The sequence below is a fragment of the Nyctibius grandis genome, chromosome 11 (assembly GCF_013368605.1).
Source record: "Nyctibius grandis isolate bNycGra1 chromosome 11, bNycGra1.pri, whole genome shotgun sequence".
NCBI lineage: Eukaryota > Metazoa > Chordata > Aves > Nyctibiiformes > Nyctibiidae > Nyctibius > Nyctibius grandis.
Genome location: NC_090668.1, coordinates 19,538,464 through 19,563,734, shown reverse-complemented (window position 1 = coordinate 19,563,734; position 25,271 = coordinate 19,538,464). Strand labels below are relative to the sequence as shown.

General features: G+C 41.7%; 1 protein-coding gene across 1 annotated transcript in view; it reads left to right on the top strand.

Annotated features, from left to right (window-relative positions):
• AGBL1 (AGBL carboxypeptidase 1) overlaps positions 1-24,448 on the top strand; it is a 262,527-nt gene extending 238,079 nt beyond the window's left edge. Inside the window, exon 23 of the mRNA XM_068410767.1 lies at positions 24,142-24,448. Within this exon, the coding sequence (XP_068266868.1) occupies positions 24,142-24,448 (307 nt within the window). The remainder of the gene's footprint in view (positions 1-24,141) is intronic.
• Positions 24,449-25,271: the final 823 nt, after the last annotated feature.

Below are 25,271 nucleotides of genomic sequence, written 5' to 3'. Positions count from 1 at the left end.
AAGGAGCATTTTAAACTGGATTTAGCATGGGAAGGGGCTGGAGTTTTGTGCAACAGACAAGAGCCAGGGACTTCTGATGTATTAGGAACCAACAGAGTTGCTACAATTTTAGTTTTTAAAATACCAGTGTTTTCCCAAACTTCTTACACCCCCACATTCTAATTGGCTTTCTCTTCTACTGGTAGTAGAAAAGATTCCCTAATCCACTGTCCTTTCTTTTCTCACATCCCCTCTGTAGATGCATTTCCTGTGGATGCCTCCAAGATGGAAATCAAACTGAACAATATGATTTTTATATCATCATAATCTCCTGCAATGTTTTTCTTTCTCTTACTCTCAAGTGCATCCCAAGCAGGTGGCAGCTTTCTGGTTTCATTTATTCTCAAAATGAACTCAAAAATCCATCCCACGCCTTCCACTTAAACTGTGTTGATCTTGGGTCTCCTCCTCAAGGGCAGCTCAACCTGGACTTTGGATCATCTCCTTATATCCAGATGGGACAACAAATATCCTGCAAGACTGAGCCAGCAAACCACACATCGTGTTTCTTAGCAAGACCATGATTTGCTAATAGGCTGAGATTTTCAGGATAACACTGTATTGCCACTTAATATATTATCATACTGCTTTTATATTCCAGCCTGCTCCTATGCAAGCTCTTTGGGGGTGGGATTGCTCTCACTTTGCATCATGTGTAATGCAAAACACATTCATTGTTTTTGCAGAGAAAAGCAAGCAAACACCTAAGCAAAACACAAGTTTTTCTGCTTATCTTTTGCATGCTCTAGACCTTCCCTAGTTCAATGACATAAATCCAAAATTCAGGACACAGAATTTTCAGACAGGCCTACTGCTGAACTGAATATCTGGATTTAATAGTTTAGGCTCATCTCTTTCTGCATTGACCATTTTAATATCCTTCATCTATCTCTTCTCAACCATCTCATTGGGGTGTCCCTTCTCAGCAGCATGATGCTTTGCGAAACGTAGCCCTTTGTATGTAAAATTTGTGTCTAAACAGAGCTAGTTAAGTACCCTCTTCTGTAGTTCATGAAGAGATGAAGGTATTGCTAAAAGATGATTAATCTATTAACTTTACCTATGGCTACAATGTATCTATTATCTCCCTCCATTGATTTGAAGGGTAGCCACAAAATTTAGTTTAGACTAGATGTCTAATTCTAAGTGGCTAAACTACCTGAGACTAATTCCACTCTTTCTTACAATGGTTTAGTACTTCCTTTTGTACATGTCTCCTGGGATGCCATGCCACAGTAGTTAGCAAATTGAAGGCCAAGAATTGGAGATAGCAATAGGAAAAAAAAAGAGAGCTCAGCTAAATTTTCATAACCTTAATTCCCCTGGGAGGAATTAATTTTGCTTGGAATCTGGAGTCTGGCGAGGGGACAAGTGTTTGGGGCTCCTTTTTTTTTTCCTTCCGAAACATTTTGCGCATCCCTAGAAATCTCATGTATATTAGAAATACTGCAAATTTTCTGCTGTGGCCGCTTCCTCGGCTAGATATGACTGGAGTAACAAGCAGCATAACAAGTACATGATGACATATGGAAACAGCCGTACACAAATATACCCTGTGCAAGAAAATCCAAATCACAACCTTGGGCATTCATTGACTCAGCTAGGTTTGGCAAGCAGAATAGGGATTTATAAAAATAAGGTTGTGCCTTGCAATGCTTTTCAGCTGATTTTATGCTAAAAGAAACCGGAGGATCAGAGCAATGAGACACGCAAGGCTAAAGTCTCTGAAATCCCTGCAGGCCTTGTTATGTGTATAAGGAGATAGACAGCACGTATTTCAGGGCTGGGGAAGCTATTGCACTTGATTTAAGGGTAATTAAAGTGTGTGAGTGACAGCAGAGATGACGTGATGCATCAGACACCTTTTCTCCATTTTGCTTCCTGCTTGGCAAACTCATCTGCATTCTGAATGAAGGATAATGTCTCACAGCCTTTGCCTCTACTCTCATAGGCTTTCTGTTCTGCTGTCCTCGTTCCTTCTTACAGCTCTCCTCTGTGATTTCAGAGAGAATATCTGGATTTGGCTAGTAACTAGGTCCTTATTCCTTCCATGGCTAAGTCAACAACAAAACATTTATTCCTATCAATAGTTCTTGGTCTTGCTCTAGAGTGTAAAAATTACCAGCCTAGTGGGCCATTGAGAAGAGAATAGCCCCTGCACTGAAAGATTTTCATTAGCTGCTGTCTACCGCTCCAGTGCAAGTGAATGCAGAAGAGAAGGGATGCTGAACTCATTGGTATTTTAAGTTTACCCATGGCTCATTTTGGTTCCAATAAGTCGACCAAAGCCAATGTGAGAGTGAGGATTCATTATGCATATCCAGTTCTGGAAGTGAATGAGTCTGCGGTTGTGCACACAGTACTTGCAGTGCACAGCCTGGATCTGATGGCTGATAAATGTGTGACAAACAGACACAGGAAGGGCTTCTCTTGCACTAACACAAGCGGGTCCATCCATGCTGCTGGACACTGGGTCCCAAGTGTTCAGAAGACTGTTGTCTAAGCCTCGTTTCTAAAAGATCTGTCTTGGGTGTCTTGTAAGGGAGTTGAAGGCCATCAATGATTGCAAATAGATGTATTTACATTAAAGTAGAAGGTCAGAGAATGCACACAGAGTTGATAATTGTTCACATTATTCCATCTGCCTAATAGCAGAACAAAATTACTGGCAGACTTGAGTTCCCTGCAAGTGAAAACAAAAAGCCTAAGGCACTCATAGAGCCATTAAAGAGAAGGGAAGGTTTAGGCTTTGACCTGTGACGGTAATTTGCCTCCTTTGCACCTCTAAGTTGAGCTAAATCAAACTGAAAGTAATCAGGGACTCAATGGTATGTCTCTGTGGGCAGCAGGTTGCCAAAGGGAGAGAGGGCAGCAGTTCATGTACCTTAAAAAGAAGGTATTTCTTTCACTAGTTCCTGATTAAAAAGGATGTGAGCCACAGGGCTATGTGGGGGAACTGTGGGTGATGACAGCCTTTGGGGATTTTCACCCTTTTGATTTAGAAAGTGAGAATTCAAGCTGTGGAAAGGATACCATTTAGATCAGATTGTGTATGAGTGAATGATGTTGCTGATCTAACCGATAAACAGTGATTCTGGAGTTAGAGTCTGCAGGGAAAGAAACATCCAGTCCTTCCTCTGACAAATGTCACTCCAGTGGTATTGTGTCTGTCTCCTATTTCTGGAAGTAGAACTGAGGTTTGTAAGTTAAAGAAAGGTTTGGAAGGAAATTGAGGGTCACAGAGTTGGGATCTATATTCTTTGACATGACAGATCACACCAGATCAGGTTGACTATTGTCATATCAGAAAATCAAGCTTAAAATGCCTGTTCTGTTCTTTTTCACTAATACCTGGCATAAGGATCTTCCTGAGACTGATTATTCAGGGAGAAAATAGAAATGTCTGAAGGAGGATAGAGAGGGAGGGAGTGACTACAGCTTATAACACAGCAGTCATGGTGAAATTGCTAGCAACCAAATAGTTTTGTTTTAACTACTTTTGGATAATAAGGATTTTTTTATTATTATTATATTACATTGTGCCCATATGCACTTCTGGGCACCCCACATGTGTACATATGGATTCTCTCCTTTGCTGTGTATCTTCTGAAGCAACATGTCTAGCCTGTTGCTAGCATGCCTACCATACTCCATCAGATGCCCTTATCCTCACAGCAGCGATTTCCCGTGGTGGAGGCTTCATGGTTCACCTCCCTCCAGTAACAGAAATGTAGCGAGGGTCTCGTCTGAGGTGTTTAACAGAGGGCTCAATACTTCTGGTTGAAGGAGGGGTGCTCATACGAAGCTGTAATGACTAGCTGTCAGGGAGATTCATGGTGTCCTTTCAGCAACTGAACACAAACAGATGAGGGTGACAGTGGTATTTCTTCAGTCCCTTAATTAAGAGCTATGTGATAGCAGAGGCACAAATGGAGATATTTTCCGTCATCTCTGGTAAGGAGGGAGACAGGGCAGAGAAGCCAGTTTGCTTTTGTTAGCTCCAGGCATCCTTTGCACTGTGATACATGTTCACCTCCTTATTTTTATCACTCCCCCTTTAGCTGTTTATTTATTCTTTTGTTTCTCCCTACATTTTTTTCCCTTCCTTACCACCTTCAGATTCCTAACAGGAATGTAGTTTCCATTTTAACTAGAACTCCTGTTTTTTCATAACAGACTTCCCTAATCCAATTGTTCAGAACTGCAGTAAATTCAAAGACCACCTGTAGGGTTGTTATGTTTAGGTAGCTCAGTGCTGCAAATAAAGGAAACTGAGATACAGTTAAAGTTAGTGAATGTTCCGAAGAAGCTGAAAACAGAGCTCAGGAATTGTATTCCCAGCTCTGGACTCTCTCACCTCTAGTTACTGTAGGTAAGTGAGGTCTTTTACTCCATGTCATGTACAACAATGCACAAGCACAACTGTGATGCAGTAAACAGAGATCTGGAGCTTTAGAAAATATACTTGTATCGAAGGTGCTCTACAGAAGGCAAGGAGAGCTTTATTTCTAGCCCAAGTGTGAAGAAATTTTTAAAAGCGGGAAATATTTACCTTTTCAAGTTCCTGTGAGAGGAAAAGAGACAACCACTTTCCTTCATTCATATCTCTGCCCCTCACAACCTTTTCCTCAGATGTAGTTTATCACAGCATCAGCTGCATCCCTCTCCCCACACACAGCCTGAAAACAGAAGCTCCTTTTAGCTGATTGCACTGAGGGAGCATGGGGGGGAGTCTCAGACCTTGGCCCCACATCGTCTCCTCTACAAAATCCAAGGAAATATAAAGTCCCTTGTACTAAATTCAGGGGTTTTGGCAGGTAAACAGCAACAACAGGAGGTGGAAACAGACAGCTGTGCAGGGGAGGAAATGGTGATATAAATACATGTTTAATTGCAGTTTAATTATAATTACTTACTAGGCAAAGTTTATTTAAATGCAGTATAATTAGAGTGAGACCTTGATTTAATCACAGTCTTATCAGATATGGTTACTACTATTTTCCTTCATTTCCTCCTCCTCTACCTCCTGTTACATTCCCTTTCCTGAACTTGCCCAAGGAAATTAAAAGCCAAGATTTGAAGTAAACAGAAGGTATCCATCTTGGAAAGTCTTCAGTCTCCTGAAAATTTATTTGCCAGGTGGCTACCAGCCCAGAATTTTCTCCCTGGAAATTGTGAAACCCCTACTCTGTCCTGGCAAGCCATTATTCTTCCTTAGCAGCTAATGATAATGGATCCTCATTAGCTGAGAATGACTTATCATGAATATAATTCATCACTGATGGCAGACCTCATAACCCATCTGCTCACAATGAGTAAATTATATAGCCCAGTCAGACGAGATGGATTGTTCTTTCTGATCTACCTTTGGAGTGTCTCCACATCCTGTTCCAATCAGTACATACTTTGTCTTCGCTCCATGATCTAGGTGAACATGAGGAGAGACATTTGGGCAAAACCTCTTGAGCAGCTGACCCCCGTTCTCATCATTCACTGTTCTCCCTCTTCCACTGCTGCTTCTTCCTATGCTCCTTGTCATGAGTCTGGGCATGGCAGTAGCTTATTTGTTTAGGAGACAAGCACTAACATCACACATCTCCTGTGGACCTGTTGATATGTTCATGGCTTGCTCCTCCATGAAAACTTTCCCCACTCTAATTATCATAACACTAGGCTCTTTCATGGATGTTGCAAGTTTAAAACTCTGTTAAATAGTTCCAACCAGAATAGGAAAGGGGAAGGATAGGTTATTCTTCTGCCTTCCCATCTGAGGGCTGCCTCCTCTCACCTTCTTCCCTAAGGATTAGTCATCACGAGGCTGAAAGCCACTCATGAGAGTGCAGTTATTGCCATCCTTCACCATGAAGAAACTGAGGCACAGACTAGTCATAGCTGGTAGTCTACACAGATGTGGCAGACTGTGGTGGGATGGGAAATATGCAATTTGCCAAAAACACATGGCAAACTGGTGGTCAGGCTGGGATAAGAGTTTCTAAAAGAGCAGGCATTCAAATATTCCTTTTTGGTCTGCTACTTGAATCGGTCTTCCTATTGCCTGTACGTTGCTTTGAATTGAAACAAATTTGAGTATTTCCACTTGCCTCTGTGAAATACACATCACATCACATATCTACATACTGATATTATCCCAAACATTTCTTAGAGAAATCTTACAACCCTCTACAAAGAGAGACATTCTGAGGCGTACCAGGCATTTTGGTGCAGAGGAGTGGTGTCCAGTCCACGACAGTGCCAGCCCTTGGCAGGCAATTCAAATTTCTGTCACTACCTCAGCTGACAGCTGCCCATGGGGCCCAAATATTTTTGCTTCTATTTGGGGATCTACTGTCCCTGCTCTTGGACAGTTCTGGAGAAGGTCTCCAGAGGTTCTTTACTCTCTAGGTGAAATCAGGTTCCCCTCTGAAGTCCATAAACTGTTAGCAAGTTTGCTGACTTCAGTGAAAATATCATTTGCTCCTTCCATGTCAATGCCAGTTAATTCATATTGCCTTACTTCGCATCTATCTTAGCCTTTTTTTCCAGCAACTCTAAACAAGGGAAAGAGTTAAATCTATCCATAAGTCTATAAAGCTGTTCATTAATTAATGCACATTTTATTCTACTATTGAACCATACTGGCCCTGCCTGAAGGAAAATTATGAACTGCTGAGGTCTTTGCTCAGGGAACCAAAACCAGAGACATAGAAGCTTTTCCCTCCCTCCTTTTCTGTCATAGTTTGCTCTGCTTTCTTTCTTTTTCTTTCTTTTTTTTTTTCCCCCTGTCTTTTCTTTCAGATGCTCCTGACACTTTAACAGACTCTGATCACTTCCAGGTGACCTAACCATCTTTTGTACTGGTTTTGTCACGATTCATCTGGATGAGAAAAAAGTATGAAGAAAAAAGCAAGAAGAGGTTTTATTTTTTACTGTCCTCCTTCTCCTGGCCATGAGAGCATGTCCCTCTCCATCTCATTCAGGCAGGTGATCTTGGTGGGGAGGAGATCTCTCCCTATCATAGACTTTTTAAAGCTGATGGTCACTGAGTCCTTCATACCCCTATGAAGTGAGTAAATAGGCTGTGAAACTTATTTAACCTGTTGTGCTGGGCCTTGTGTTGCAGGTCACAATAAATCATACAGAGCCAAATGGATTTTTCCCCCTGCTTTGATATTTATTTGGCAGTGAATTTTTAATAGGGAGGGACTTTCACTTGTCATCCTGAGAATGCCAAGTGGGCAGAAGAAGAGAAGGGACAAACTTAGAGGAATGGATGCAAAGCATTGGGGGAGGGAAGAGAGGAAAGATGGGAGGAGAAAAAGGGAATGGGAAAGGAGGAGGAGAACAGGGAGGCAATAGTCACTGCAGCATCTTTGAAGATGAGTTTCTCAGCTAATAGCAGCTTAGTGCAGCTCCCTGCCCTCACAGCAGTGAACAGTTCACACACAGCAGGGAAGCAAACAAGCCTGGGAGAGAGTCTTTGACCCAAAGGTTCTTCTACCCTTCCAGAGTTCATTTCTCATATCTAGCCTTTCCATCAAAACAAATAAATTAATTGGTGATTTGTGAGCCCAATTTGGCAAAAAAAAAAAAAAGGAAACTCTGGTTGTGGTCCAAAATCCATAATTACATTTTGGTGCTGTGTGCGACCGAGAGAAAGTGATAGAGAATCACTATGGAGAGACAGATAGCATTGACTAGATAAAGAGATGGTGTGGAGAGATGCAGCAAGTGCTTCAGATAGATGATGAGCATTAGATGTAGTGGATATATAGTTAAAATTAAAGAGATGGATACTGTGAGTACACATGGGAAGATACCTTGGACAGGAATACTGTGAATAGATGTGTCAGGAAGAGGGATATTGTTAGACAGACAGACACTGTCAGGGAGAAATGGGTAAGGCAACAAGTAATTCTGCAGCTAGGCACGTAAAGATTGATTCTGTTGATAAATAAATTCTATCAATAAATACTACAGAAAGATATTTCAGTAGCCTGCCATCTATGAATATTTGACACATATATCTAAGAAACTGCATAACACCTCATCCAAAATAAACATAACCAAGCAGCTACTAGGTATGTGTACGATCATACTGTTTAAACATTTAAGAGATGTTAGCAGCTGCAGCAAAACCAGCAATTTATCACCTGATTCAAAGCTTGTTTCACCCTGATGGACACATCATTGATGGCCTGGCAACAGCATGGCAGAAAAGGCCAGGCCAGCAGGTAGAACAATTAAGTGCCGAAGCAACATTGGATAAGTAAATTGGATCTCGGAACTGGAAATAGGCCACACAATCTGGGTATGAGCTTACGATCTTGTATCCGGGCTTACTAATGGATGACACATTTCAAAATCATTTCCACCACTATGTTGTGCTGGCCCAAGCCTGACGTTATGGGTTTGTCTGTCCCATGCTGCTGTGCTAACCCCACAAGCCCCCATAGGGAGCTCCATTCCCAGCTCTCTTCAGCTACCTTATTGACCACAGCGATCAGCCAAATGTCCTGCTATTGAGTGTCCTGGCAGCAAAGCAGAGTGTCCTGTTCTCCTGTAATAGGCTTTGGGCAAGAACTGTCATCTACACGGACGCCTGTTCCTTCTGAGGCTATCTGGCTTACTCCTACGCCCGGCAGATGCTGCCCAAATTGAGAGCCTTTCTAGGGGGGCAGATCCTGTTGTGGTTCCTGTGGTCAGCAGTCCTCAGGACTACTGAAGTCCAGGGTGTCTGAGGAGTGAATGTGCTTTCGTACTGTACATCTTTCCACCCTCACTGCGTCTGTCCTGTCTAACCTCAGGTCTCTCCTGAGCCTTACAGAGGGCCCATTTCCTTGCTGTGGTCTAGACTGAGGTTTTCTGTATTCGCACTGAATGGACTTTTGTACCAGACGCTGTTTTGTTCACCTCCGTAACCACCTGTCTGCCCTGTGCTTTGGCAGGATCTCTCCTTTAGTTGATTGCTCAGCCCCATGCCAGGGATGCTCATTTGGGGGCTATCGGTCTCTACTTAGCATGTGTTATCACACTGCCCTTGAAGAAGACAAGTTCCTTCTTGGGGCGCTGGTAGGCATCCTCCACATTACTGCTAATGCTGCCTGTCCAACACAGTCTGCCTGTGCTCTGAACCCTCTGAGAGTTTATGATGCACCTCAAAGTCAGTCTGGTATATGCCAGAGTTGGTTTGGTCAGTTCATATTCTCTGTGACCTGAACATCCCTGGTATGCAGGTCCACAGTGAAGGAAATATGAGCACATTAACCTCAGCTCTTCCCCTACAGCACCTCCTCCCCACTACGCTAAATGCTTTAAAACAGTCCTTATCACAAACTGTTTGATTTCAATTCTTGCTATCACAGGCATTATATTCGCTATATGTTTTATAAATCATTTGATCTAATGCACGCTCATAAAGTGAGAAAAGAACTCCACAAACTGTCTTTTAGCTTCCTATGGATGCTGCCTTCAGGGCCCAAATACTAGTTTGTGGGAAGAAGAGGAGATTATATGTATTTTTAATGGCTTCAAACACCAAATTAAATTTGAAATTAGCATTGAACTCTACCATCCGTTTCCAATAATGATGCTTAATGTTGTCGTGAGAGAATCAAGTAGGTGTCAATTGAGTCTTGTTCAGGAAGTTATCCAAGGGCTCTTGGGTACGACATGCTGGGAAAGTGATTAAAACCATGTCAGGTTAAGTGAGAATAGTATTTTTGGTTTTCCCCTCTCCCTTTCATTTCAATCTTTACTAGCAGCCAGTTTCTATCTCCAAGGATATATCTTGTAATAATAATGGCTTGTTATCAGTGGATATTTTCCAGTACAGCAAAGATATCTAAATCAAAGTCTCCAACGGGGAAATTGATAGGTCTGAGTTTAAGGAGTGTTAGGTTAATCCATCTCAAAGGAGACCCTCTGTAAGAAGTGAAATGTTAGGCATTTCCTGACTATAGGGAGTAGCGTGGGAGAAGGGTATGCCAAGCTCCTGAGAGGAGGGCAGACCTTGAAAGTAGCAAGGGAATAGACATCTCAGGAAATTTTCTTCTTCCTTGGTTGTCTCTCTGCGGACTTCTCTTGCATTGGAAATGTCTAGAACAGCATGAGAAGGTGGAAGGAAGCACCTCTGAAGCTAGAGTTATTGGTTTGTGGTGCCTGGCTTTGCTCCTCTGTCATCACAGGTCTTTGGACATATAATTTACTCATTTCGCTTAATGAATTCACCCTCAGCAGCTTAGGTTAGTATGACCATAATTGTGTGAGTGTATTTAATTCTGAGCTGCTTTTTTCTCCTAAACTCATAAGAGACAGTTACAGTAAATACATGTGTGTCACAGAAAGGCAACCAGCAGGATCTGTGCTGTCTTTCACTGAGATCTGTTTCTGGGAGCATGGCTGAAAAAGGCTGCCTAAGGGATACCCTGGATCAGTGTATACAGCCTCTCTGACCTCGCTCTGCATTTCCCAAGCCCCGTGCTTTCCCAGAACTACACACCGCTCCAGCAGCGCCTGCAGTCTGCACTATGCCTTGCCATAGTGCCCGTCCATGGAGTAAGTGTGTAAGGCTGACGTGAAAAGTGCCATAAGTTCTCCCTGCTGTTGTAATTGTGATTAAATGATTGTCATTGCACAGTGATCCTTACTCACTATCAAACTAAGAAATACTAAGGATTAGGGGTCTGGGCCTTTTACCTTTGCCAAGTTTTGACAAAGGACATATTTCTTATATCTTGCATTCCTTACAATTGTTCCACTGGCTGTTCACTGAATTTGGAATTCTTTGCTTCCTATTCTAAAAATGACAAGATTCAAAGCGGTGTTGTTCCCTGCCTCAGAAATGGCTGCAAAATTAGTGGTGAATGATGCTGTTAGGAGTTCAGCTGCTCAGCTGGGACATGCCGGTGCAGCTCCATGAACATCCGCAGACCTTTTTCTGACAAATCATCAGACTGCTTCCCTTGCTCTCAGAAAGCCGTACGGGGTGTTTCAGGCTGCAAGGCTTGTATGTAAAGTAAAGGCATTGTTATTTAAAAGTGATTCATATTGTTGAGAAGCTCAGAAAGGTAAGCTGCTTGGTGGGTAAGCAATGGAGTGTAATAGCCCTGAGAAAACTGCTGTGTAATAACAGCTCTGATTCCTTGCAGGATAAAACTGTATAATGTTGCAATCCTTCCTGTACCTTTCATGTGTACAGCACTTCATATACACTAAGTGTATTAACTTTGTCATCCGGACTGATATCTGGCCTGATACCCCTGGGCTTTGCTAGTCTGCTTGTGAGAAGTGTGAAGTTTTCAAACAAAGTTTTAGGCTTAAGGTAACATCTAAATTATAGATTTCTGAAATCGCCTTGGCAGTGTTTCTTGATAGGCTGCTTTTTGAGCTAAGCTGATAACTCATCTTGCCTCAGAGATGCTTTTTTTCTCCTTGATACTGAATTGCCTGTATCATGCACCATTAAATCTGACACAGTTTATCTGCAGGTTGGCTGTGCAGAAAAGGAGAAAGTCCAGCATATGCCTGGCAAACTCAGGGTAAAGTCAGCGGCAGTCTGACTTGGCTCCACCTGCTCTACCATCCTATTATCTCCACCATTCCGAAAGCCTGGGTTCTTCAGCAGCATACAGTGGTTTTTTAAGGGGTTGTGTGTTACTGACACTAGAAATGTTATGGTGGGGGTACTGATGTAAAGGTGGTCCAGCAAAAAGGTCATAGTGATTTGATAGAGAAGAGGGCAGAAGAAAAGAGATTCTATCACAGCACACAGCATTCAGGAACCCTGTGTGCATTCATGAATATAACCTTCCCAAATACATCCCCTCTGTAAAGTGTGTATGTGTATTCTGGCACTTGGACTCTTGCTGTTTGTACTGGCAAATATAATTTTTGTGGGCTTTTTCAGTGCCTTGAGGGACAATTCATGAGCCAGAACAACTCACAATCTAGTCTTTTCCTGGTGTTTCAGTTCCTGGAAGACAGAATCCACCATGAGAAGAGCAGATGTCACTTTATTTTGGTGCAATAAGCAGCTTTCTGAAGCAAAGAGACAAAATGAGGAGCTAGGAAAACATAAATACAAAGGCAAATGCCAGGAAATACAAGATTTATCAACTAATGAGGTTTTTAAGTCCAGCAGCTCTACAGTGCACAAGTCCTCAGCCTTTGTTTCCTCGAGCTGGATGGCTGGCTTTTTCTGCTAGGCAGGCTAGCTGGGCTGCTTAAAAATCAGAGGCCAGACTGGGTACAGAAAATCTGGCAGCTGGCGACAGTTTCTTTCCCATCTGAATAATTTCCCCTTCACTTTTATTTCTTCAGTTGTTTTCAGTACTGCAAGAATTATAACATTTCTCTTTGAAATATGACCTGGCAGCTAATCCTTGGTATTACTGAGCACCCCTCTCTCTCCCTGATGTCAGCAGGAGTCCTACATCCTCATCATTCCTCCAGCTAAACTCTACATTCCTGTCTAGCAGAATCATGAACACTCACTTCTTTCCCTAATGGTTCTGGAAACTTGCTATTTTCTTTGCTGAAGTCTTGGTTTGCTGGGAGGAGGTTTTGGACCAGACCCACCAAGGTTATTAAGCACCTAGTTTCTTAGTGCTTTCAGTAGAGAGAAAGGCATTTACATAAAGGAGGCAATTAAATAGCTTTGCACCCTCATTCAGACTAAACAGATGGTGGAGGGCTTCAGACCCACCCTGGCTCTGCCACCATGCCCTAAGCTTGCCATCCAGGTAGAGTGATGGAGCCTTTGGTGTCCATGATATTGGGGAAGGGAGGCAAAGAGAGAAAAGCAGTTTGCCCAAAGTGACTGTGAGCCCACCGAGTGTAGAACCCGTATCTTTCAAACACAAGTGTTTTAACCTCATGATTCAATTTTCCCTTGATGCACAGTCTGACATATCTTTTCAGTCACTTACTCTGTGCACAAGAACTGACCTGTTATCATTTTTGGGTTTAAATCAGAGTGACGTTAAATGCTCAGGGTGGTTCTCAATGAAGTGATTGTTTCACTGCTCTGCAAGCTGTGCTCTGCTTTGCCCCATCCATCCAAATACATGTCTTATTTTGATTAAATGAATACTTTTGTCAATTTATGTTGTTTCAGCTTTCACTCAGAATATGCTTGCTTCTGTGATGTGTTAGTATTCTTTTAAGAATTTTAGCGGGAATTTGTATATGCATGTATCACTGTACACACACATATTCACATACAGAAAAAGTAAGGAAATGTAATTGCAACTTTTAGGTAAAACACATAGAACATTTTGCCAGGCATTTGAAAATTGATTTTTATAAAATATTCAGGAAATACTCATGTTAACAGAGATTTTAAAAGTTGTCCCCTGCTGGGAACTGATAGTTGCTACAAACAGATTCATTTGAAAACAGCATCTCACTGTTCTATATGGTGAAGCATTATTAAATACCTACACAGGTAACAGGAACACAGAAAAGTATCAGGAGATCTATTGCACAACAAACAGCAATGGCAACTTTTACATGTGCTTTACTGCGTTCTTTTTGCAATGTGATGCCATCTCCTTAGATCACAGCAAATGGTGGTTGTTTTTCCTCTTTCCTCTGTTTACTGGGAGTCATATGTTCCTCGCTGGTGGGTCCTTCTGGCACAAAGAATCCCTTTAAACCCTGTTTGAGTTCTGAAGTAGGATGAAGGTGGTGCTTCATGTTTGTGTCAGCCCTCCATGCCTGTTGTTTTTCTTGTGTGCTAAACTACCAGAATTCATCCTTGCAATTCCTGACAGACAAATTTTAGGAGTCAGGGAGAGCATAATGAAATATTTGCTGTTCTTCATGAAACATCTGGTAGGGCTTTGGCAAGATGAAGGAATTAGCAATAGTTGCCACTTATATGCTATAGCTGACATTTTTTGTTGTCCTTAATGGAGTCCAAAGCGTATGCAAATCAGCTGTGTAATGAGTGAGGTTAAGCAAGGTTTGGATTTGGTTCCATATGGTGTTAAAAACATAATTGATCAGAATGTTTTGAAATATATTAAACACGAGTGTTCAGATTTGTTTTATCTGAATCTCATTATGTCTGAGAAAAGATTTAGGATGAGGGCAGAGGCTGAATTTTTAACCTGGATCTATTATCTGTTATCTGTGATCATACATACTTCATCAGATGTTTCTGCTATAAAGCCCACTTCAATTTGCTTTAAAGGCAAGAATAGATTTCTTTGACCTTGCCTTCTCTGCCTTTTATTCTTATAGGTACACACACACATTCTCTCTCTCTCTCTCTCTCTTTCCTAATTATGATATCGACTAAACACAATCTCTGCAGGAAAGGATGAGAGAACAAAAGTTATGTATTAGTCTCAGAACTTTTTACACTACAGGAAGTTTCTCAGATCAGTTATGACGAACATCTCTGGAAGGAGATGCATAACTTTTAGGGGGATTATGATTTTGCAGATTTGTGTTGGATTCATTTCAAGAAATCTGTGATAGCGTAGGACCTTGTAGAAATGAAGTTACTTTGAGAGGTGGTCATGTTGACTGATGTCCATCAGCTGGAACGTCTTAGGCTTCAGTGCTTCGTCATCATGTTGGTCTTAAATTAATTGGTTTCACTATGCTTCAGAAACTGTTTTCTGTGACCCTTAAGCTGAGATTTGCCTGAAAGCTTTCCTTAAAAGCAGAATTCAGTGGTAAACCTGTTGTTGAAACCCCACATGGTACCATACCCTCTCTCCTCTCTGGACACTCCAGAACCAGAAACATTCTTTTTACCAGAGCTCAATACTTTTAGTCTCAGTCATTGTTTACCCATTTGAAGACGTGATTGTGAAAGAAAAGAGAGCTATGCAGAAGGGTTTCTAAAACACTGATTCCTTACTTTAAAAGGTACAAGAATGAGTCAGGTTCATGTGGAATAGGAATAAGTCCATATTTCCCTACTGAGAATCCAAGATCTTAACTTTTGCCATGCAGTCTTGCTTTTAGCTTCTAGTTTAAGCTCTCAAATAGCTCTCAAACAACCATTTCTGTCTGCCTGTTGACCGCCCTAATATATCAAAGTTCTACCCAGATGGTCTAAGTCCCCCTTCAGGTGACCTGCTGCTTTGTCAACACTCACCTGAAGACTAGAGTCGAAGAACTGGTTTGCCCTGGACAGTAGCCAGCTCTTTCCCTGAGGTTGCTTCCACTTGAGTGCAATAGCATCAAGGTTCAGTGATCATCTATTATTATCTCTCAGCTGGCTGTAGGAGTGTCTCCTGAGACCTCCTATGTCTTGTAATGAAAATTGTGCTCTGAATACAGAGCAAACCTTGTAATTATGTGGATGTGTAGGTGTGGGGGTTTCTGAGTGTATGCGTATATACATATATGTGTATCTATTATTTATCTATCTGTAACAAAAGATAGATAAGCGATGGTGATCTACTTTGTGTGCTTGTACAGACATATTTACATATACACACACATATACACATCTATCATAGATTCTCTGAAACATTAGAGTGGTTATCAGCTAAAAATAGGTTTTCACAAAGAAAAGCTAGCAACCAAGAGGTTTCTTTCTCCTCCAAGGGGTACAGAGGTTGGCATTTAGTCATTTACAGCAGTTATTAGTTCAGTTGGGTAGTTAGATATCTATCTGTCATCTGGTGTGCAAGCAAATATTTGCCTGCGTAGTATCTGACCCAAAAAATGCCCTGTACGTAAAACAGATATGTAACTAAAACACAGACTAGACATGTATTGGCCATCTTAAAACATTTTGCTTTCAAAATCACTTAAGTTGCTCAGAAAGAACTAAGGGATATATACATATGGAACTTGGAGTTTTGAAATTAAATATACAAAACCAATTTAAAAACTTGGATGAAGTCAGTGTAATTATATGAAACATCACCAAAGTCAGTGTAATTATATGAAACATCACCAAGGGAAACAAGAACCCAGGAGAATCTGCATGCCTTTACATTATTTATCCTCAACAGTACAGATTTTCGTCATCTGAGCCAAAATCTTTCCCCATTTCTTTCCTCCCAATGTGCCAATGTCTCAATTACTGGAAGCACCCAAAAGCAATTACAAGGATTCCAATAATCTTCTTGTATTGCTGTGGCTGGACTGCTAAGTATCATCAATAATGTGATTATCACTTTGAGAAGAAATTGCTTGAGGTAGAGACACTGTAAGAAAAGCTCCCAAACACTTTCAAAATCATATTTTCAGCAACTCTTACATTATTCAGTGTCCTAATGAGTTCCAGTAGTCTTAGTAAATACTTTCCCATACAGGGGGACTTGACTGCTCCTATTTCTCAGGAAGCTTAAGCTATAGGAAGCCAAAATGTTATCTGGTTTGGAAGCATTTTTTAAAAATTCTTAAATTCAGACTAAATGCAAGCCACTGACAGTGCTGCCTAGTAGATGGATATTATCCTATCTATTTTATGTCACCCATCTTATATTTCCTGTGTTTATCTCCCATTTTTAATGAATGTAACAAGATCACAATGGACCAGATTTTACACCATTTCGTGTTAGTTGCTTTGTTGGAGCTGGCCATAAATTTCTGTTCGGCATAAGACTGCAACATCTAGCCAAAGGTAGCAAAACATACCAGTGACGTGTCTCACAAGTACTTGTTAGACAAGAACCTCTAATTGATTTCAACAGCAAACATGGGTTGGTCTGCCTGCGTGTTGGTCAAAAGCTGATGCTGTGTGATATTGTTCCCTTAAATAAACACCAAATTACTGTGATTTGGATCTAAAAAGCAAGATCAGGACTATTCTTTCACAAAACACACTAATTGCAGGCTCAGTCTGCCAACAGTGCCTGAATGTGTCGTGTCTTCTTATAAAGGTCTTCAACTTGCTTAAAATTTGTGTTCCATGGCTTGAGCTCTGGTGTCCAGGAATTTGGCTCAAATCTCAAGAACATAGTGCTGTGCAGATATAGGCAGTCAGGTCTCAAGTTTTCTTCAGGGATGTGTCATGTTGCCAAGGAATTCACACAGAAGCCGGTGCTGGATGCCAGTTTTAGGTGAATGAGCTGTTCCCAGCTTGTGAAGAGGGGCTGAACTCGTTTGCTGTGACTGAAATTTAGCAGGTTGCATAGTATGTCTGTGGACATATAGCCAGAGTTTGCCATGCTCAGGTTCATCTTTACTAACTTCTCACCATAGGTTAATAGAAACTTTACTCAGTACCCTGATTTAGCTTTTCAGTGCTGATGGGGATGCAGCTGCTTTGTTCATGTCTGCCTTTCCAAGCAGCAGATTTATAGGGTCTTTAGTGTTTTGCCCAAGCCATGTATTGCACTATGTGCAAGAATGCATCATCACAAGCCAAAGGGAATATAAAAGTTCATAAATCTCTCCTAAAGTACACACAGGATGGTGCTTTCACGTACTGAAATGTAAATGTATTAAAGAAAAAAAGAGACAAAACCTAAGAACTATTGAAGGGTGAGAGAAGGAAAACTAGTTAACTTTGGGGTCTGCACCAACTGTCATAGCTCCATTTCATGGCTGACTTATATCCGTTCAAGTCAGTGGGTTTTATTAATGCTTACAAGCCTACAGCTATAAGAATGCTAAAGATGCAATGTTAGCCCTGCACTGATATATAGATTGGTCCTCCATTAGGAAGAAACTAATGTTTGTTCGTAAGACTGAATCCACAGCCTTTGGCTTCTCACCAGCTTTTCCATCCTGCAAGTCTAAAGACCAGCTCATGTGAATTTTACTGGTTAGCATTAGAAACATGCCTGGATTTGAACTGAGTTATCTGGAATCCAGGAATGTACGTAATGTCAAGCTAGTACCCTTCAAATGGGAGAAAAATGCCTGCTTGTCCTCTCTACAAACTCGTCTTTCACAGAAAGATCAAAGCTGTGCCAATCACAAGGTGTAATTCAAATAAATGCAGTTCTTCCTGTTCTCACAAGGCTTTTCAGTTTCCCAACCATGTGTCATGAGAGGTGTGTACTCAACATCTCCTCTGCTCTTACAGCAGTTGTCAGCCATCTTCTCACCAATAAGGAGAATGGAAACAGTCGTTCCTGAGAAGACTAAGAGAGATTCTGCTCAAGTAAAATGCTGCCCAGGGCTAAACTGTTGCAAGCCTGAATGAACATTAGGGGACAGTATTGGCCAGGAGTCAGCCTATTTCTTGCTCTTCATGCTCTCCCTTTATTTACAAGTTGTCTTCCCTTTTCTCTAAATGATAAAGCCTCACTTGCTCCTTACTTATCTCACTGGTGCACCAGACATCCACTTTTAATCTGGCCAAATCAATTATAAGTATTACAGCCTACAATTACCCTGGGAACTCCTGAAACACTAATTAGTAGGAGTCTTAGAAACGAATTACACCTTTCTTTTGGCTATTTGCAACAGGAAGAACAAAAAAAAAACACACACACACAATGTACACTCCAAAGAAGACCAAACATCTCTCAGCCATAGAAAATGGAATTCAAGGCAGTGTTTAATTATGTTCATATTGTTCATGAAAGGATGGGCCATGGTGGTCTGAAAGCCAGGGAACTTGGCATTGCCTTGGGCTTAGCACAAATTTTCTCAGGAGATGTTGTAAGATGCAAAAGTCCTTGGCAGAGAGTCTTTGGAAAGGGAAATCTCATGGAAGCCTACAAAGTTCATATCATTATTGTTTACTGTGTAGCAACAAAGGAGGCGAATGCAATAGTTCTTTAAGCTGGAGCCATCTTGCATCAGTACATAGCTGATTCCCTCCCTTGATGAGGTCAGAGGCTAAACAGAGCCTTGTCTGGCTTTTCTCAGGCAGGAGGGGAAGCCAGGCTACTGTCTGGGGAGCTCCTGAACTGAAAAAGATGAAATTGGAACGTCATTACAAGGTGTGCACCACACCTTGTAGCAAGGGAATCAAGACACAAGGGGCAGACTAAAGCCCCTCTTCACTGGCATCTTGTTGCTGTAGTGTATTTCTTACAGGTGTAATTACCTAAAAACATCATAGTTGTTTCATTTATGTGCTAAAATACTACTTTATGAAGCTATTAAAGGCAGAATTGTACTCTGGGATAACTGCAAATGCATCTGATTAAGATTTATTCTAGATTCATTACAAGACTTCAGAAGCAGTGTTTCTGTAAAATACTTTTAATAAAACATATGGATTCCTCAAAAGCAAAACTGCAAGACCACACACATTTTTAGATTCGGTGACATAGGTGGAATTTTAATGTCAAAAAAAAGAAGGGAAGGTAATCCCAATTCACTGCAGAGAGACCAGCATATGTCTAAAAGCTGCAGGACACTTTACTTACCAGCATGTATATAACTGTTCATACAATTGGTACAACTTTGTTCGAAAAGGATGAGCGATTTCCCTTCTGCACAGGTGATAACTGTGGTCAGGGAACTTGCAGAGTTCTCCAATCACTGCTTGAGTGGAGAAAAAGCACACCCTTACTTCAGGTGAATGCTGTAATTGCTGAGAACTTGGCCTGTTTGGGTCGGACATAAATCTATTTTGTGTTTTCTCTTCTCACAAGGAAATATCTGATATCTTGAAAAATTTCAAGGTAGCCATTTCCTGCTTATTTCAGTCTATGAACTGTATCAGAGACATGCTTGGCTCCTTATACACAGCCATATCCCTTCATTGGGCAGCTTCCAAAGGATTAGGACATATCATGATAGAGAGAAGGTTTAGGGAAAGGAGAAAATAGGGTTACAGACAGGGTGATTATGCAGCTAGTGGGATGTTGTTTTTCACTGCGGAGAGAAGATGAAGACATGTTTGCTTGTTTGTTGATACATTCCTCACAGGGAGTCATTGGTATGTCCATGACCAGCAGTGGTCCCCAGACTTAGCATTTTCCTCCTTTTTGTGTGAGGCATTTAACCACTCACTTCCTAGCTTGGCTCTGGCAAGACTGCAGCAAATTTCACAAGAGTGAGGGGAGCAATACAAAAAAACCCTAAATACTCCATTTCCTTTTCTAATGCACTGCAACTGCGAGGCCTGTCAAGTGAAGGTCAAGCAGCAACCCTGAACGATAGTCACAGATTCCCTAAGAGGGACAGTTGTCAGTGCCTGTTCTTTCCAGCAGAAAAAATAAAACACATTCTATTTTGAGCCGGTTGGTAGAATATATAGAGAGTGAGTGACCTGCCACACAAGAAAATGTGAGTGAAAAGTACCAAGAAATTACTTAGGACATCTCTAGTTTGTCTCCATGCCCTGGAAGTGTACGCAGAAGCGAAGGAGAATTATGTATAGAAGAGAGAGTCATCCCCATGTACAGCATGTAGCTATAGTTTACCAACCACTACTATAGACTATCTTTTTTTATGTGCAGTTCAGCAGGACAGCTGACTTGCAAGGTTTCTGTCTAGCTGTGACCAGCAGGTAGGCTGACTTAGAATGAAGGGTTTGCAGGAAGCACCTGAAAGAAGTGTCTTCCAGTCATACCAGAAAGCTCCAGTTATGCTGCTATGTAAGGAGGGACTGGGCTCCTTGCTTCTTCGCCTCACGTTAAGTCGGCAAAAAACCAGAATCATTCTACAGAGTACCAAAGCTTGCTTGCTTTCCAAACCCAAGCAAACACACACACCCACATACAAAAAGAGAACTAATTAAGATCAAATCATATCTCAATAAATATGCAAATTAAAAATCAAAACAAAGGAATTCTATTTATCACATCATAAAGTTGCAAATTGCTGTTGTGGCTCCCATCGGCTGGAATAGATGAGGGCTACGAGGCTGTAGGTTTTGAATTAGTAGATCAACCAACATGCGTACATGTTTTATTGTGATAGCTGGGGGACTGTTGGCTGTAGATATATTACCAGCCTGCCCTCCCCCACCTCTGTACTGTGTTCACATTCGGTGGTATTCATAGACTATATTTATCTTGGAGTTCTAATGTAATGTCATTGCTTTTCCTTGTTGTTTACCTTCTGTAAGACAACATCATTATTCTTTGGTAAATCTGTTTCATGTCCCGTGAGGTTTTTATCTTTTTTTTTTTTTTTTTTTTTGTGGCGGGGAGGGATTCTTTTGTAGCTTTTAAAAATCAAATTTAAAAAAATAAACAAACAAACATAAATACCAAGAACCTGCCCCTAACAAAAAACCCTATGACTCTTTGTTGGAAAAGACTGAAAGGCACACCTTCTGCAATGGTTTGCAATAGTCTAGATGTTGGCATTTCTGCTCATTCCCATGTTTCATCATTTGCATTCTCTCCTAAAAGAGCTGGTCTTTGTGATGTGGAGAACGAGCATGTAATGACTTTGGCAGCTTCGTTAGTGGGACTCTAACTGGCTCCCCAGCATGCTGCCTGCTGCCACCTCTCCTCTTTCACAAGAACCTCTAACGTGCTGACTTGAACTAGCCCATTTGTATTGCTTTGTTATGTGTTTTAAAAGTGAATTATTGGGATGGAAGATTCCACATAGCAGAGAGATGTAGCTGGTTTGTAGAGTCTGGTAGTGTGATAAAGAGCCTTTCAACTTTTAAGTCACCAGTGTGATTACAGCCTGCATTGGCAGTGGGAGGAAGCTGGTACCACCTATTTGCTGTTTGGTAGCTCATTATGTGATTTGTGGTGGTGGCATCGATCCAGTGGTTATCAGTCCAAATTGTAGAAACCATTACTAAGGTCAGTGCTAGTTGGCTTGCTCGTTCACTGTCACAGCAAAGGAGCAAAGGTCAGAAGAAACTGGGAAGAAAGTCTTCTTTCCTGACCTCTAAGCATGGTCTAGGCACGTTCTTGCTTGTGAAGAACCTCTCCCTGCAATACATCTGCCCAAGTATTGAATTGTCACAGTCTTGGTGTTCTGTGTACTATGTATGTAGGCAACATGACATCACCCATCTTGGAAGGGAGAGCTTTTGAAGTCCATTATAAAGGTTTTATGCATAAATACTTGCTTCTTGATGACTGTCCCTTCAGTCTTCAATGTAAGGAAAAGGCAGGTTTGTGTGATTTCCTTTTTCATTCTCTGATTGTTGTCTTCCAGATTTCCCCTCCATAATAAAGTGCTTTTGTGCTAGAAGTAATTTTCCACTTTTTGTCAGAAATCCAGTCCTAAAATCATTTAAGTTATCAAAAAATTCAGAAAGTCCTCTGTTATTGGCTTTCCCAGCTTTAAGTAATAATAGGGATTTTTTTTTAATTGTTCTCCTAGGTTGCAAACTGAACCATTCCATCTGTAAAATCAGTGAGTTGGGTGGCAGTTACGCTCTGTCCCAATGGCATAAGCAGCTCCTCCTAAACACACAAGTGCAATATTGAAAGTAGATATTTCTTTGGTTCTTTTTGATTGCAAAGCCGCAAGAGCAGAGCTTATAAATGAAAGATCTAGTTCCCCTGAGTTTAGTCAGCTTTGAATATTATCATAGGTACTTGGTCTCATGGTAATTCATGCCATGCCTGCATATGAAAAAAAAAAAAAAAGAAATCAAACCCCCACTGGTCAGACTCAGTAGAGATCACTGCTTGTTGCTGTTTGTGCTGGGAGGATTGTCCTGGTTTGTTTTGTTTCATGTCACATACTCAGTTTCAGTATGAGTTCTTCCTGACCCAGATTTCTGAGCAGACTGAAGTGGAGCCAGAAACTGTAAAAGTGCATAATTATTCTTTTATTTATTTTTAAGCTGTACAGCTCTATTAAGCTTTTAGAGAATCCTTTATACCCAGCCTTTGAAGTAAACTAAGCCAGAGATCAGCCAGCGAAGGAGAAGTGGGTTGACACTGCTTGTTTCTGCTTACAGAGTAGTCTGTATACAGTTAAGATCTGGAGTCTCAAAGCTTGGAAAATCTTACGCCTTTTTTTGGAGTGCAGAAGAGAGAGGGGATCAATACATCCAAAAGCAATACTTTACACCTTTGGTATGTTCTGAGACCTCAGATGCTGGCTGTGAAACAGCTGAGAGCTGGAAGATTATTCCGGGTACTGACATGTAAATGAGCAGACCACACATTAAAGCTGTGTATGGTCCATCTGCCAAGCCATTCATTCTTCCCAACTTGGGACAAATTAGAAACTCTGGCCCAGTGGCGGAAGATTATTATTCCTTTCCCAATCCCCCAAAACAATACATTCCCCTGCTTTGAGTCTGATTGAAAACATTGACCTGGAGGTGAAAAACACAGTATCTGTCCCCCTGATTCATCCAGATTCTGACCCAGGCAGCACTGAAACCACCGGCTTCTTTCTGGTCTCAAAAAATTACCTAGCTGCCCACCTGGGCTAAGGGCCAAATGGGAGCTCGGCAGCTGGGTAGGAGAAAGACCCTATCCCCCAGAGCCATCTAGTCTTGTGGTTACAATTCTGCCATAAATATTGCATTAGGCTAACACAATACAATGTGTATTGAAAGTGAACATGTAAAGAAAGCCTGTGACCATTCCTGTAAGTAAATGGCAGGAGGCTACGGTGGTGCAACCTGCCCTTCTAAGAGTCAGACGACATAGCTGTGACATGTTTAGAGTCTCTCCTCAGGTATTCAGACTTGCCTCTGAATTTGGACCTTCCTCGGGAAGTCGTGCTGTCAAAACCTTTTCATGCTGCTTCCGAAACACAGGCACTCCTCGTATTTCTGCCCTTCTTGGAGCCGGTGTGCTTGAAGACATAAGAGCCTCCGTTTTTTGTTTGCGCTGCTTCTTGTTAGCAGTGCTGTGAGCTTGCACAGAACAGGAGAAAAAGATGCCAAAGCACTTCAACCACCTGGATTAATTAGGTCTTACACTAAATGTGGAACTACAGCAAGTTGGATGATGAGTAAACCAGCACCCTCCTGGAAACTGAATACCTCCTCCTCTACTATATTTCAGCTTCTGTAACCTTGTAAGTGCCTCAAGGCAAGAATGGTGTTGTCTGTATATAAAGTGCTCAGTTTCTGTATAAGCAGTAGCAACAATAGTGATAACAATAATCGTTTCTCCTGTGAGGCAGGGAAAGACACACAGGATCTTGCTTAGTGCCATCTCATGCCATATGAGCAGAGCCAGGATTGAACCCAGGAAACACATTTCCCTGTTACTTGCTGTTACCCCTAGAGAATACACCCTCCTTTCATGACGACCAGTCTCTCTTCTGATTTTTCTGCAGAAGCTGCAGCAACAGCAGCCTGGAGACTGATGATGAACCTCCTTGTGTGGAAGACATCGATTATAATACTGACAGTTGCTCTGATGGCGAAGGGGACTTCTTGGAGCTAGACCAAGAGATCCAGGAGTGCCTCTCGTGGGTGGAAGGAGAGGCAGAAGATGAGGGAGTGACCACGGGACAGACATGCAGCTCCAAAGCTCTCAGGGGGCTCTACATTTCCAGCCAACCAGCACCCAACAGTACGGCTCTCCCTCTGTGTTCAACAGCACTTGGGGTGTACAATGGGTTCGAGAGCAGCCCTGCATGAACAAGGCTTTGACTTGAAAAGCAGTGAGCAAATGGGTTGCTTACTGCTCATGTTTGCCTGTTTGCCAGCTTCAGCATCCTTCCCAGATGTGTTGCTCCAGTTCTGAATAGAAAGTTGACTGTATGTTTGTGTAATTTGTATACAAGGCAGGGTGAAGGGCCACTGGCTCAGATGGTACTACGTGAGAACATCATCCATTCCTAAACATAATCCCCAGTTTCATGGCTGCCTCTGGTACGTGGGTTTCATACAGATTGACCTGAGGAATGGTCTTCTGAGACCAAGGAACCAGAGATGATTCTCCTTTTCCTACTTTAGGCTCTTGTCACGGGAAGCGGCCTTTGCCTGGAAGAGTGACAGCTACTGACGCCTTTGGCCAGAGCTCTCCGTTGCAATGCATTTCTCTTGAGCTGTAGAGCATGTATGTGATTTCTGTCTGATCAGAATTTTTACAGTGTGTTCAGCAGGTTGGGTCAGGCTGTGCATGCTTCTGAGCTGGTCATATCTCAGCAACAGTGTGGGAAATCCAATGTGCCATAGTAAGGAAAGCACCAGTGACAATACAGAGTGGTCCCCTGGAAACCTGGGCTAAATTCACCTCTTTGCTGCACTGAAATGAGCTAGTCCTGTGTAATCTCAGCTGAGTCACATCATGCTTGAACTGATGGGCCCAAGTGTAGAATTTGTTTCACAGATGCTGTGAAATTATATTTTCTCTGTGAGACATCCTTCCAGCGAAGAGAGCACAGATACAACAGTTCATCCTGGGGAACTAGAGCTACTATTTAAAGCTATTGGGAGTGAGAGGGATTTGGGGCATTTT